Source organism: Rhipicephalus microplus, chromosome 2 (genome assembly GCF_043290135.1).
Source record: "Rhipicephalus microplus isolate Deutch F79 chromosome 2, USDA_Rmic, whole genome shotgun sequence".
Lineage (NCBI taxonomy): Eukaryota > Metazoa > Arthropoda > Arachnida > Ixodida > Ixodidae > Rhipicephalus > Rhipicephalus microplus.
In genome coordinates, this window is record NC_134701.1 from 188,600,860 (window position 1) to 188,616,196 (window position 15,337).

The 15,337-nt window shown below is 47.3% G+C and overlaps 1 protein-coding gene across 1 annotated transcript in view; it reads left to right on the forward strand.

Moving 5' to 3' along the window:
• The first annotated feature begins 2,787 nt into the window (after window positions 1-2,787).
• The window catches only part of LOC119169639 (ubiquitin-like modifier-activating enzyme 1), a 49,814-nt gene continuing 37,264 nt past the window's right edge, over window positions 2,788-15,337 (forward strand). Inside the window, exons 1-9 of the mRNA XM_075887155.1 lie at window positions 2,788-3,086; window positions 10,380-10,453; window positions 10,573-10,741; window positions 11,579-11,713; window positions 12,177-12,283; window positions 12,714-12,804; window positions 13,584-13,716; window positions 14,618-14,715; window positions 14,856-15,002. Of these exons, the coding sequence (XP_075743270.1) occupies window positions 2,964-3,086; window positions 10,380-10,453; window positions 10,573-10,741; window positions 11,579-11,713; window positions 12,177-12,283; window positions 12,714-12,804; window positions 13,584-13,716; window positions 14,618-14,715; window positions 14,856-15,002 (1,077 nt within the window). The 5' untranslated portion in view covers window positions 2,788-2,963. The remainder of the gene's footprint in view (window positions 3,087-10,379; window positions 10,454-10,572; window positions 10,742-11,578; window positions 11,714-12,176; window positions 12,284-12,713; window positions 12,805-13,583; window positions 13,717-14,617; window positions 14,716-14,855; window positions 15,003-15,337) is intronic.

Consider the following 15,337-nt stretch of genomic DNA (forward strand, 5'->3'; position numbering starts at 1 on the left):
TGGACGCATGGACGGTCACACTGACAGACGCATGGACGGACGGAAGCAAGAACGAATGGACGGACGAATTCTTCGCCCCACTCTCCATCATTCACTCCGTGGATAAGCTGCCATTTTTTTGGAGCTTAGCTATAGTCCCGCTCGACGAAAGACAGCGAGAATGGTCGACAAGAGAGTCGGGTGGCTTTCAAACGCTGGGAAAAAGGACAATGACACCGCCGAGGTATCAAGGACAGATGGACGTCTATATTTATAGCCACGTGTGAGAGAGTCCATCGCACGTTCGAACGTTGCCGGCGTTCCTAGATATTTCAGAAATGGCGGGAGTTGTCAAAGCACTGCTGCGATACAGCCTATCGCCAATATAGAATAGCACACTGGCGATATTCTCTAGCACTTATATGTGACAATTATGCCTTCCCCCTCCCCCTGTCCCCTTCCCGTGGATATGTGCTCGACTGCGCAGTTACCAGAACCGGTAGATCGACCAATCCCCACCTTCGACTGCACTGCCTCCAGCATCAGCTCGACAAATACCCATCGCATTTCCTAAATCATTTTGAAGTACGTTGTCCTATGTCAGTCTTATCTGTGTCAGTCACACGAGCCGTACGCGCTCGCGTGGAGTTCACTCACAGTTGTCTGGAATAGAAGTCCTCGTCAATATAGGGCGTGTTATGTGCGGTGGAGTCAGACCTGTTTGCCCGGTTCTGCGACGAAAACAAAGAAAAATAAAAGGTAAGGTTTGCCAGATTGCGTACCATAATCGCAGAACACCAATTACCTACGACTGCAAACGAAAAGTAAACATACAAAATAAGTAAATAAAGGGAATGAGAATTGAGATCTACTACATATTAACCTAAGTATTAATTTGGGTGGGTTGTTTTCGCCACACAAACTGTTTGCAAGGCTTCAAGTTTATACACCGAATAGCTGTCAACAGCTCAACTTTCTCCCGTTCGAAGTCAACACAGTGAGAAATATGGTCACATGTACTCGCCGCTCTTGGGTTTCAGGTTCGTGTCTTACACTCGTAAGAGATGGTTTGGTCAGCTCTTTCTTGAAAACGCCATTATGTTTGTCGAGTAGAACTTGGTCATGCACAACAGTTCGCGAAATTGAATCCCGGCAGTGGCTGCCGCATTTTCGATGGAGACGAAAATGCTTGGGGCCCATGTGCTTAGATTTAGGTGCACGTTAAAAAAAGAAAGCCAGGTGGTCGAAACTTCCGGAGCCCTTTACTACGGTATCTCTCATGATCTTATAGTAATTTTAAGACGTTAAACCCCAACAAATATTATTATGGCGAAGTACATTATAGTATACGCCTAAAATGTGCCATTTTTTCATGAAAACCATCCTTTGCAGGCCAAACTGGCGTCAGTGTGAGAGACATCCTAATTTCGCTTTCGTAACAAAAATTCTGCATTTTGTCACTCATCTTACAATACGAAACTTTCGACACTGATTCCCACTCACCCGCACAAATATCTTTGAATATACGTCCCAGTACTCGCGTGTCGCCTCTGTTTCTGTAAAGTAGAATAAAACTCATTGGATCCCTAATGTATTCGCCTAAGACGACTGGAAGGCGAAAGCTATCTTTCGTTTTCCCTTAGTTAATTTTATTGATACCTACATTGCCAGGGAAAAAGCTTTCTGAACCTCATGTGGCTTCAATTTATGAGTAAATGACGTCATCGTGTGATGTCACAGTAACGTCATGATGACTTAGAAGTGTGGTGGCTCGGGCTAGTCGGTATGGCATGACGATAGTTATAGCGCGAGAACAAAACGAGTACACAGAGACAAGAAGGATGAGAAGAATATTTGTGACGTCATGATGACGTCACAAATATTATCGATTTGTGGCATCATGAAGACGTAAGAAGGTGACGTGAACACACAGTTTTTTTGCTTCGCTCGCGTTCATGCAGCCGACGCCGTGGAACACTTTTCGCGCTTGGTAAGACATCTAAAGCCTTTACCTAGCCCAGTGTCCCAATCCTGTGAAACACTTATTCAGCCGAAAGAGTTTGGGTCCTCCTATAATGCAGGGTTCCACTTTAAGGGGGCAGGGGGGGGGGCTTTTTTAGGTTAAATAGGGGAGCGCCTCCCTACTTGCCCCCTTACGCACACGCCTACGAGCCCTCACCAAGCTTGCCAGTGAGGCCGGTGCACTCACCTTTGCACTTGCCGACGAATCGACGTCTGTATCGTCATCGGTCCTGCGTCGCTTAGCCGGAGGGTTGGTATCCGCATCTCCGTCATTAGAGGTCGCCATGCTACTTGACTTGGAGCCTGGCCCACCTTGGTCAACAGATAACCTGACACTGTCTTCCTCCGCGACTGCATTCACTTTCGCGGTGACGATGATGATGACTCTCTGTTTTGACCCTTACCCCACTGGGGGGTCAGATTCTGCGTTTAATGATAAAACGCAGAGGTACCTTTTGTAAGGTTGAAATATACGTTTTTTCCGATCATGTGGACACACAGCGACACTCGCACACATGTTCTGGGAGTGTAGAACAACTCCTCCCGACTCTACCTCAAGCAAGTGGGAGAGGTCCCTCATGAGCTCACTTCTCGCCGACCAGCAATTGGCCGTCCAGCAGGCCCACGAAGCAGCTGCCAGGTACTCCCTGTCGGTCCCTACGTGGGAGACGCCCGCTACGCGCTAAGCGCGTCCGGCAGGACTGAAATAAAGTTTTTTCATTCCATTCCATTCCGACCACCATCATCATCGAGAACAATGTGCACGCGCCACACACTGCACGCGAAGCACCAAAAGGAACGGCACGTTCGCAGTTGATGTCGAGCCGCGTTCATCGCCAGGGTCCGGCCACGCACTTGCCGCTCCCGGAACCGTAGTTGTCGTAAGACCCGCTGGACAGCCAGTGAAGGCCGCGCGCGGACACCGGTGGCGATCAAGGCGTGCACGAGACGAACGAGGCGGCATGTCTGGATCACGTCATGTCCATTTCTCTGCAAATGACGGCGACGACCATGACATCACCCCTCCAGCGAAGAAACGCAGGACCGACGACGGCCCCAGCCACGACGAGTCCGGAAAAGCGAATGTGAGTGTGCTTCTCGACGCTTCGCTACTTCGCTCGCGTAGACGAGGCTTAACTGACGAGGTTTTGCACCTCGCAGGAGTGGTAATCGCTTATTCATACGCATACTCGCTGGCACCGTGCAGTTGAGTTTTCCAGACTTACTTCAGCGCCAGAACACATAGCTCAGTGGATGAAAAAAAAACAAAACATTAAGGTGGTGTGGGTCACTCTCATTTTGAATGAATGAATTTTGAATTTTTACCTTATTTTGAATTAATAATTAAATTATTAAGGACACATAAGTAAATTGTAAAACCTTATACAATTTTTAGAGGAGTGGTTTGATACATAAAACTTGTACAACCTTAAACTACTGTATTGACAACCTTAACATCCTCCCTCCTTTTGTTGTAATGTAACCAATTGAAGAAGGGAGAAGCGACATGAGAAGGGAAAAGAAAACATAGCTATGTACACGGCGCACTATGGCTGAAAGCACTTATACAAACAAAAACAACAATCACAACATACCAGTGTACGAAGTGGTAGGCTTTACCATTCTACAATAAATTAATGCACATCATACACACAAGAATGCACACGTATGGTAAAGACTCCAACATGCAAGTAAGAAGAAGAATTTAGGACACGAAGTCCTTAAGCCTGGACGTGTTTTTACGCGAACGTTTAGAACCCTAGGTTACTTGCGCTCTGAAGTGCTTCCATGCGGAGCAGCAAGTTGTTTATGTGAGGATGCGCCTACGCGTACCTGAGCAGCTTACGCGCTGCTCAGGGACAGCTGAGAGCGTAGAGGAATAGCTGGAGTCCGACGACTGACTTAAGCGTCCCTCAGTTGTTGCTGGGGACGGTGAACCCTGAGGTGAAACATGGGAACCTGAAGGTTCGGAAGCATGTCCATTAGTGTTAAGAAGGGTACTGGCATGGAAACTGGGCTCGTCAGTCAAGTATTGATACGGAGCTTGAGAAGGGTCCGATGACACTGAAGCGTGCTCGGTGCACGGTAAAACTTCATGGTGGCTAGGCGCAACAGCCGCACTTGAAACCGATGCCTGAATACTATTTCCCCCAGGGAATGATGGTGACGCTGCAGAAATGGGGATAGAAACCATTCGTGGAAGCGAGGCAGAGTATTGCGATTGGTTCTGAAAAGGTATTGGAAGAATGCAAGCGTGAAGGTTGTTCCTGTTCGGAAAGGATGATTACAAGTTTAGAAGCATTCGAAACCGATCCATCACTCAGCTTAAATGCTTGGGATCCCGATCCCATCTTCGTCGCCAAATTGTAGTATCGTGCGTCGGATGTGACGCACGGAGAACACAGGGCATGGCGCTGAAGCGCCGGCCGATAAGAAGTACGCAGCGATTGGTAGCCAAGCAGGAACCAATTTATTATATACAATGCCGCTTATATATACACAGGGTAACGCCCCGTAAGGGCGAAAATACTTTGCATGAAACCGAAACTCGCTTTGTATAAAATCGAAACCAAAACACACCACACACTATACGTGGGGAACGTGTAGCCACAACGCACGGCAGCCGGCCAAGTTGTCTGATGAACATTTCATTGCCCGCCTCTCTTCTAATTTTTTCCTGCACTGGCCTCGTTACTGAGAAGGATTCATAGGTTGCGTCTGGAGTCTATCTACATGCTCCGTCACCGGGTCTTCTATAATAGACATAACTGTCAAGAGTCCTTTGCTTTGTATGTGTAACGTTGTTTGCTTGGCAAGTTGCATTTTCAACGCCTAACTCTTTTGAGATCAGTCATGTAATCGGGTCCTTTGCAGTAGAGATGCGCGTTGTCATCCGTGCATGTGAAATGCAGATTTCGATGTTTGCACAGCCTATGGACTTTAAGTACATCAGCAACCAGACCAAGATGTCCGCTTACACGGCTGACACGGCACATGCTGTTAAAAATTTGACGGTTTTTTTTTCTGCGTGAATGTTGTGGAAGTTTGTCCGGCTTGGTGCTTTGCGCGTCCCAGTCCTGGAGAGCTCGTACAGCACAAGTCTTAAGCCCATCTTCATGCCCACTTCCTGAATGCTTTTAGAATTGTCATGCAATAATTACATAACTTCTGCGTTCAAAGCTTTAAGAGAATCTACAACGGCGTTGTTCCAAGATACTTGGCTGATTTCTTCACCTTATTTAATGTTGTCTCGGACTATGTCCACAAAAAAAAAGAGGCCGAGCACTATAGAGATATTGGTCTGCTCTTTTGCTCCTGACATTCAGGGCTTTCTTGTTGGTAACACGAGCATTTTCTTTTTCACCTCGTGAACTAAATATTCATGTCTAGGGGTCACGTTCTTTATTTAGGCTTCTTTCGTGTCATCTGCTTAGCACTAGACTCTCCTTTATTGATTTGCTTTGTCTCCGAAAGAATATATTTCCATAGGCACACTCTTGCACAGAGCTTTGCCTGATATTTTTGGGGCGAAGCTTCTTGAAGCGGCACCCGTTCATCACTCGTAGTAGTGCGTAACATGTCTTACGCTTTGACCTGCAAGGTGGTGCCAGTGGGAGATTTCTTCTGTGCGTTGTTGAACAATAAAAAATTCGCAGCGTGCGCGTTAACTGAAAGCCGAATTCTCCTGTCTCTGATTCTCCATTAGCAGCCATTGGCATGTACATTGAGCACTATCTGACAAAAAAGGGTTGCTACGTTATACTCGCTGTGCGTAACCTCCTTGGTTTTAGAAAGGTTTAGCGAGCGTTGGGCCGCAGTGCCATGAATACAGCGAACTAATATTTGCCATGAACTCGAGGTGGTTAAAGGTGGGAAGTAGACACGAAGCGCAAGTCGTTAGAATGTGCGCGTGTGCCACCTTTCGTTTAGTCCTTGGAATGTCTGCTGGATGGTGGTGCTTCTATATGGGGAATATATGATGAAAATATGCGAGATGGTGGTACTTGGAGTGTTGAATAGGTGGACGAACGGACACACAGACAGATGCATGGATGGACGCATGAACGGATGCAGGGGCGGATACATGGACGAACGCAGGGATGGACGCACGAACAGACGCACACACGGACGGGCGGATGGACGCATGGACGGTCACACAGACGGACGCATGGACGGACGGAAACAAGAACGAATGGATGGACGAATGCTTCGCCCCACTTTCCATCATTCACCCCTTGGATATGCTGCCAGTTTTTTTCCTTTTCCCTTTCTTCTCATGTTTTATTTTTTCCTATTTATTTTGCTTTATTTCTTTCTCTCACTTTGTACATTTATTTTTTTATTGCTCTCACTATTTTCATATTTTCTCCCTCTCTCTATTTTAGCTTGAGTATTTTTTTATTTTCACAAGAAAGTGTATTTTCACATGTAAGCTCCACTGACATATTTTCGTCACTGATATCACTGATATGACGTTATAAAACACACACTAAAATACGGCGACAGCGAAGAAAAACTAGAAGAAAAAATTGGCGAATCCGACGTACAGTGGAAATCGATAATGTGCGAAGCAGGAATGAGAAATGTTGATATGTCACTTTAAGATGAGCACAACGGTTAGAGGTGGAGGTAAATGATGCCGTACATGACTTCTGTGCCATGATTATCATGTCTGGATGTGTCGTTTACCTCCGCGATAGATTCACGTCTCGGGATACCAAATTTAGCAAATGTGGAGCTAGTGAAACGGCCGCGAGCACGCTATGAGCGTGGTATGATGTCGTGTTCTTACATGACACGCGTGTGAGGATAATCATGTTTGCACCACTCATATATATCGTCAACCATTGACGTCACGTAACACCAAATTTGGTATATGTGGAGCTAGCAAAACGGCCACGAGCGCATCGTGAAGGGCCCCGTATACTCCAAAGTAGCGTTGGCACACGCCCACGCTGTGCGCAGCGACGCTACGTTTGCGAAACGCAAGCACTCTATAGCTTGGCGCCAGGCGTCATTAGCTTGGCGCCAGGCGTCCTTCGGCGCGGCCCGACGGCAACCGGCATGAAATGCGACATGCTGTATTTCGCGCCGATGCCATAGAGTAACATCACCCCAGTAACATGGATAAGCACACGCACGAGAGCAGAAGACAGGCGCGGACTCGGACGCTTGAGAGGCAACACGGCTCCCGACCTGGTGTATTCTACGTAGATATAGCAGGGCCTTCGCCCACGGGATTTTACACGGTCTCTGTAGTTCACCGGGAAAAGCATGTCAACGGGCTCTCGTTCCGAGCACGAAATCCAGAGCGCGCTGAGGAAGTCGCGATAGCGCTTGCTGCAGCGGACCCCAACTCGAAAGTTATCATCACGGACTCCCGGAAAGCATGTGCTCATTACTTGGTAGGAGAGATATCCCCCCTAGCCAGCCAAATTCTAAAACGGGCTCTCGCTGATCCAGCCCCGAAACTCATCGTATGGGCTCCTGGCCATCAGGGCTTACGAGGTAATGAGGCCGCTGACGCGGCCGCCCGAGCGCTTACCCACCGGGCTCCTCACCTTGGCTCTTATGACTCGGAGGCCAATACACCGCTGCTGCGGTTCAAACAAATTCTGACCTATTATCGCGACACTCACCGCCTTTACCCGGCTCCTGCAAAGGGGCTGAGTAAGGCGGAAGAGCGAACTCTAAGGCGCCTGCAGACAGGTACTCTACTCTGTCCTGCAATCCTAAAACATTTCGATGCGAACATAGATGGGCGTTGCCCACACTGTGGGGAGACGTGTGATATCTTCCACATGGTATGGGCATGTCCGAAAAATCCCCACCTACCCCCTTCCCCTACCCCTTCCCGAGAGGCATGGGAGACTGCCCTCCTCAACTGCTCATCACTAGAGTCTCAACGGGCTCTGGTGAGACGGGCGCGAGTAGGGGCCTCGTCATGCGGTGTCCCGGACTAAGGACGCCGACCATGTAGCGGGGTCATGCTTTGGCCCCGTACCTCTCTCTTTTATAGTAAATGTTTTTCATCATCATCATCACTGTATTCCGATGCGTTATCCAGACAACAATGCGTCTTGCTCTTTTCGTGATGGAGGGACGCCGGATGCGCTGAAATGCACATGCGTCAAAGCAACGCAGTGCTGCGCGCGCCTGCGAGTAAATGGCAAGTTCGGTGCCTGGCATTGGCAACGCCGGCGTGACGCGACGAAATGAACGCTGGCGAGCACGCGCACCACTTTATGTCGAAATGCATTGGCGCCTTGACTGTGGCATGTAGACATGTTTTCACAGGACATGCATCTCATAATTACCATGCTTGAACCAGTCACATATCTTCGTCATCCATTCACGTACCGCAACACCGAATTTGGTATATGTGACGCTATAGCGAAACGGCCGTGAGGGCATTATGAGCATGGCATGTAGTCATGTTGTTACATGACAAGCATGTCATGATTTTTTATGTTAGGGTCTGTCCTTTGTTTGCCATGCAATCATGTCATACCATACCAGTTTTGCAACACGCCATATGAACGAAACCGCCACAAGAGTTGCAGGGCCCTGAAATGTAAATGATGACATTCTTGGCATACATGCCATGATTTTCATGTTAGGACTAGTCAAATGTGTTCTTCATACAGTCATGTTATGGTATACCAAGTTTCGTATCGATATCATTATCGAAACGGCCTGGAGAGCTAAAAGTCGTAGTCGGTTAGGTAGACAGATACGCTCAAAGTCGCCGAAGTTCGCTAAGAAATGCTTCGCATTTAAAAGTTCTGCCAACGGGAGTCGACCCTTCGCTGCGCAGCGCACTTCGAGAGTAGACTCGGCCAAGGCGCGTACGTTCTTGAACTTGCTAACGGCGAGCTATTTACGTAACGCCATTTACCACTGGCGCTGCTCGGGGATCGGCGTCTTCAGCGTGTTCATTTTCGAAAGGGCGCGAGGGGCGTGGCGGGTGCGCTTTAAGTCATCGCTCTGAGCGTCGCGATGAGCGCGCGCCTCAGCAGGGCGTGGTCGCGCGTGCGCACCCGCTTATCTGTTGATTGGGGTAGTTTGTGGGCTTTCACCACAAACGTGCGTTTAAAGGTAGCGCGAAGACCAACCACATCGCTCGCAGCCGCACTTCCATAAGGAGCGTGCTGCTGACACACACAAAGTAAGAGTTATGGCAGTTGTTAGTTTGCGCTCGACATCTGTGCGTCCGTTTCGTGCGCCCATACGTGTGCCATTCTTTGTGTTTCAGCACATCGCTTTGATTGTCGAGCTTTGACAGTTGCTAGTTCACGCTCGTCCTGTGTATGTTCTTTTCTGCTCGAGGTGCACGATGAAAGTTTCGAGCTGTACAATGTGTTCCTTTGTGGCGAAATATTGTACAATAAATCCTCAGCCACCTCTGCGAAGACACGTTTCACTTTCGTGCTCTACAGGTTGTTGTGACAGAGGGATCAGTCATGTTTTTTATTATACGCGGTTTGTTATGTGTGGTTTTTATACGTAGTTTTTTTTTACTGTTGCTGCTGATAAGTGATTCGATCATCATCAAGGCGCTTGAAAAACAAATCGAACAAGACTCCTCCTTGGTGCGAGCGAGGGCTGAAAATGCTACGCATAGAGTGGTACGCCATGCGACGACAGCGTACGCCAGCCCAGCCCCCTAAAACGCTCCACATTTGAAATGTGAAGCGATCCTAATGCATCACTTGGGAATCTTGAGAGTGGCAGTCGCAATGACTAGTCTGGTTAAGAGGGAACTCTCCACTGTGGAGCATAATAAAAGGATAAAAAGGCCACCCTGTAGTTGCCTCGTGTCTCGCGTTGGCGTCACTCGGTTACTCATTTGAGAGGCATATGAGCCGGACAATGCTTTTCCCTAACAAGCTAACATGGCTTGTCATTTGAACCACAACGTCGATTTCGTACAAGTTCGCCGAAGAGTTTTTACTGATTGCCGTTAGTATAAATTGCCAGCAATCACATTTTCTTCGGATATTTTTTGTACGATTTCCTTTTTGTGAAAACACTTCTATAGCTTAACTCATTCCGTCTCTTTTATATTGTATTTTTATAAAGTTTTCATACAACTCGCACCGGTGTTTGACTTGGGAAACATTGAAGTTGAAGTTGGGGAACACAGCCAAGAATGCCACTTCGTACACGTGCCACTTAATATTAAGTATACCTGCGCAGAGGCTGCTGCATTTCGAAGCGTGAAAACGCACACTTCTCCTCTGACTTTTGGGCTCTATCAATTTCATAGAGGGGAATTAAATCGCCATTTCGCTTTCAGTAGCAGTAAATTGTTGACTCAACTTGGATGCTTTCTGTGCTTCTGATTGTTGCGAGAAACATTTGCCATGTGCACGCAGGGACAGCTGGCCCCGACTGTCTCGTCGGGAGCGAACCCATCCGAGATCGATGAGAGCCTCTACTCTAGGCAACTGTAAGTGGACGATGCATGAGTAACATACATTATCGCTACTGGAAGTTTGCTGTATTTGCTGTATTGTTTGTCTTTTGGCGTCCCTGTATGGTGAACACGTGGCACATCTTTTGTCGCAGCTACGTGCTCGGGCGAGACGCCATGTTGCGCATGGCGCAGTCAGACGTCCTGGTTTGCGGAATGGGAGGACTGGGCGTGGAGATCGCCAAGAACATCATTCTAGGTGGCGTCAAGTCGGTCACCATTCACGACGAGGCCGTGTGCACGAGGCACGACCTATCCTCGCAGGTGAGGACGTTTCACTTTCTGGCATACATAACTGTCAGCCGCCCTTTTTGGTGATATAATTGTGATTAATAATTGGATTTGTGTATTTTGCACGGGAAACGCACTACCGCACACTTTTCCCCAATGGTCATTTGCACCTACATCGTCGGCATCCTAATTTACAGTTATTCTGGCTAATACGCGCCTACTGCGAGTGTCCGACCGCTTTTTTAATTAGTGATATATCACTCGCCATCGTTGACCAAGATTTGGGCTTAACTGATGTTAATCGTGCATCGCAAGATTTTTTTGATGTTTAGTGTGAGCACGCTTGTATTTTTCAGAAAAACGAAACATTCTACCGGGCATATCGAATGAATGAATGACTGAATGAATGAATGAATGAATGAATGAATGAATGAATGAATGAATACCTTTAATTCGATCAGTCGGTGGTGCTCGGTCAATGTTGGGTATTGGGTAAGAAAGAACAAGGGGATCATGTAAGGAAGGAATATCGTCAGTCTGGACTGCGTCCTCATATGTGGACATATTTTGTGTACGTCTGCTGAATCAATCCAGTCTACCTATTCTATACACCACACGAGACTGCCAACCTTGACTGCAATGTATTATGCAGCCGCGAATTCTCTTGCATAACGACGCTCAGGCCTAACTCTCGATTTGCGTAACGGGTGCAAGTGTTTTCATTCACAGTCAAAATAACGTCGTCGAAGGCTTGACTGACGACTGATGGAACTTATATCATTTGACACATTTTCCGGAAAGTTATTACAACCCCCTGCAAAATGATGCGCTGCTACGTGCAATGTATGCATTGTGATGTACGGTTTCCAGTACTACCTCAGCGAGGAAAGGCTGGGTGAGAACAGAGCCTCGGCTTCCGAGGCATCACTGGCGCGACTGAACCAGTACGTGCGTGTGGAGGCCCACACGGAGCCCCTGAACGAAGAGTTCCTGAAGCAGTTCAGTGTGAGTAGTTTTGTTTAGAGCTAACGCCCGGCTGATAGTTGACCTAAGTTTTAAGCTGGTGTAACCAACCAGCATTTAAGCCAAGTAAAGCAGAGGTGACATTGCTTGTGGTTTCCTAACGGCGTTGCAGTTACTTAAGTGGGCAGAAAGCAACGCGGATGAAAATTGCCCCTTTTGTCGGTGGGAGCAAAACACGCATTTAACAGAAAACGATTCCTTTAGACAACGGCCCTGCTTTCATATTTTAATCTGTGTTGGGGGGGAGGGATCGTTAAAGGGCAATAAAAAAGAAAGTCGCATAGAGCTTTGCATGGTGTACAAGCAAACAGCTGGCCGTGCCTACATCTCAACTGCGTGAGAATGGCGCCTTTACATGGCTCCTTCGCTACGCGCTATTTAAGTGCTTTAGTTTTGGCAGCGAGCGCATGCCGAAGTCAATAACCAAACTGTTCTGCCCTCCCAGGTGGTGGTGTTGACGGAGACTCCATTGAAAGAGCAGGAAAAAATCGCCGCTTTTGCCCGCGAGAACAACATTTCGCTGATTGTTGCCGATACCCGGGGCCTGGCGGGGTGCGTAGTTCAGAACTGTTTTCACGCGTGCCTTGCCGGATTGTCGTATCTGGAATGTTCCATCAAGAATTCAGGCAGAATTATGTCGGCTCTTTGTCTGCGTATTCACGCAAGAACCTTATCGAAAGTACATTGGAAGACAATGCAGTTGCTGTGACAGCGGAACCAATAAATCAAGGCAGTATTCGCCATTAATTGGTCCAATATTATAACGGACCACAATAATTGTCATTCACCGATCGTACCAACTCGTAAATTTTTCATAAACTTCAGCTAGTGTCAGCTTATGTTGGTCTCATAATATTCGATACAGCATATCACACCAAATTCCCGCTTTTTAGAGATAGCGGTTAAAGGGCGGAGGAAAGTTGAAAGGCGTGTCGCATATAATGTAATGTTGTGTTAATGTTTGTGTCTTTTTGCACTGCAGGCAGATATTCTGCGACTTCGGTGAGAACTTCCGAGTGGTGGACCCAACCGGAGAGGAGCCGCTGTCTGTTTCAATATCTTCCATCACCCGGGTGTGTAAATGAAGTGCTTTGGTCACGCTCTGTTTTGAAACGAGCGCGGTGTGGTGCAGCTCTTTGCAGCGTGAAATGAATCTGGTACTCTACGATTGCTCAAGCCTTCTAATTTGCTCTTCTAATCTGCTATCAGAAATTTTAAAGATGCGACAAGTCCGATATTTTATGACTAATACAATATCAGTAATTGTCCACAGAGGCGGGCTTGTCGTTAAAATGCTCGGCTGCTGACCAGAAGGTCGCCTCTTTCGAAATGGTAGACGTCCATATACTGTGCAATGCTAGTGCACGTAAGCAACACCAGGCGGTCGAAATACCTGAAACCATCCTCTACGGAGTCTCCCATAATCATATTGGTGTTGGGTCGTAATGCCGTGGATATCATTATTACAAATATATAATTAATATTTAGAATGGCAACGTTAGCCGACATATTTTTCAAGCTGAGCTCACCCTCCTCGACCCAAACAACCCGCTTCAGGAGCCTGGTCTTTGCGAAAAAAAAAGTTGCAGTGGCCCACGACACCTGACAAGGGCTCAAATGGTGCGGCTGCTTAGGTATATTTATTGGTCATAAAACGTAAGTTAAAATGTATCAATTAATCGGAGAACATTGATTTAGGTCTTAGACTGCAACTACAAGTGAAAGACTGCTTCTAAGGTGGACAGCGTTAGCGCGTAAAAAAAGGCACACTTTTCCCTCAGTGCACATGTTCATCACCGACTTACTCTTACAACGTCATGTTGGCATTTTCTTTTTTTACTCACCCGCAAAGGACACGGAGGGCGTAGTGACCTGCTTGGACGAAATGAAGCATGGGTTCGAGGATGGTGACTACGTCACCTTTTCCGAAGTCAAAGGCATGACCGAGATAAACAACTGCGCGCCGATGAAAGTCAGGGTGCTCGGTAAGTGGTGACTCCTTCGACGCCATTTCATCGCAAACCGTTTTTGTGTGGTGGTAGATGACTCCGCTATAGTAAAGCATGGCTCACAGAACGTCTACTGATGCCTGCGAGCGATAACCACGTGATAGAGTGCTGTACTCAACTACGACATAGAGAAACATACTTACATAAGGAGCGGACATTTTCTATAGGGCTCTGCGGCCCACCTTCTGCGCTGCTTTCAGCGCCACGAGTCGTTGGTCAGACCCGATAATGCCTTCAGGATAAATAAAATAGCAAACTGTTTCCGACGCTGGAATTTGAACCCGTACACTCATGCTCATAAAGTGAGTTTCGTTACCACTAGGCTACACACCCACGCTTCCTTAAAGGGAATACATGTACAGTACATCTAAACTACATGAATATGCCTCTTTGTGCAAAACAAATGCCGAAAGACAGCACTTTCTAGCCATATTTTACTGTTTTTTTTGTTGTAAGAAAAAATCAGTGAGACAGGATATAGAAAAGATATGCCAAATTGCACAAATAATAAAAATTCTTCTTTGCAAAAAATGATGCCAAACTTGGGTATTCATTGTCGTCTTGAGGAAGCTATTACATGTCTTAACAAAGAATTAAAGGTGAGGATGGGTACGCCATATAGCGGTTGGTCAGACCATTTCTTGCTGGGCCGCGAAAAGGCTCCAGTGGCCTCTCTTTACACAGTACATTTCTCTATGACTACGGCGTTGCGAAATGGGCGAGCAGATTGGCCACGGCGCACGAGATTAAGTTGCGTAGCGCTTTTCTGCTGAATCAGATCCGCCGTGTGAACACAATTTAAGCTGGTGCCAGCTTATGGATTAGCTCTAAACTGCTCTTCTATTTGTTTTTCTCCGTATTTTTTACACTCATCAAGGGCCAAGTGAATTCTCCGTCGGTGACACAACGCAGTTCAGCGACTACTCCACTGGTGGCGTTGCAACTCAAGTAAAAATGCCAAAGGACATCAAGTTTGTGAGTATGACATGCCTTTGTTTCATCGAGTGCGTATAGAGCAGAGAGATTTCACGATGTCCTTAGATGACCCTTTCGGCCTTTCCGTTTGGTAGGGTGTTAATCACTGGGAACGTCTGTCTTCCTGTTTATCTCCGCAGAAATCATTTCGAGAGTCAATGGCCGAGCCTGACTTCGTTGTGTCCGACTTCGCGAAGATGGATCGTCCTCTGCAACTCCACCTCGGATTCCAGGCTCTCCACGAGTTCCAGCATTCGCACTCGCGTCTTCCTCGGCCTTGGAACAAGGTAGACGTCCAGTGCGGTCTCGTTGGTGTTACACAGGGACAAAGCGAATTGATTGAATGAATTCGAGTGGAGGAGAACGAAACTCCAGTGCTAGGTAAAAGCTACAAGGCATTTCCGAAGCTGCTCCGGATGGAATTAAAATGTAAATTTTCCGAAGAAGATGACATTTGGCATGTATATTGCATATAGCCACGCATGTTTGCTGTTTCAATTTTGCTCTATTTGGTTTACGCCCGCAAAGCTTGTAAGCAACGCTCGGCGCAGACCACGCCTCAGTGTTCGAGAAGTTTCACGATCGTAGTGGATCATTTTGCTAAGATGACGCCCAGCAAGGC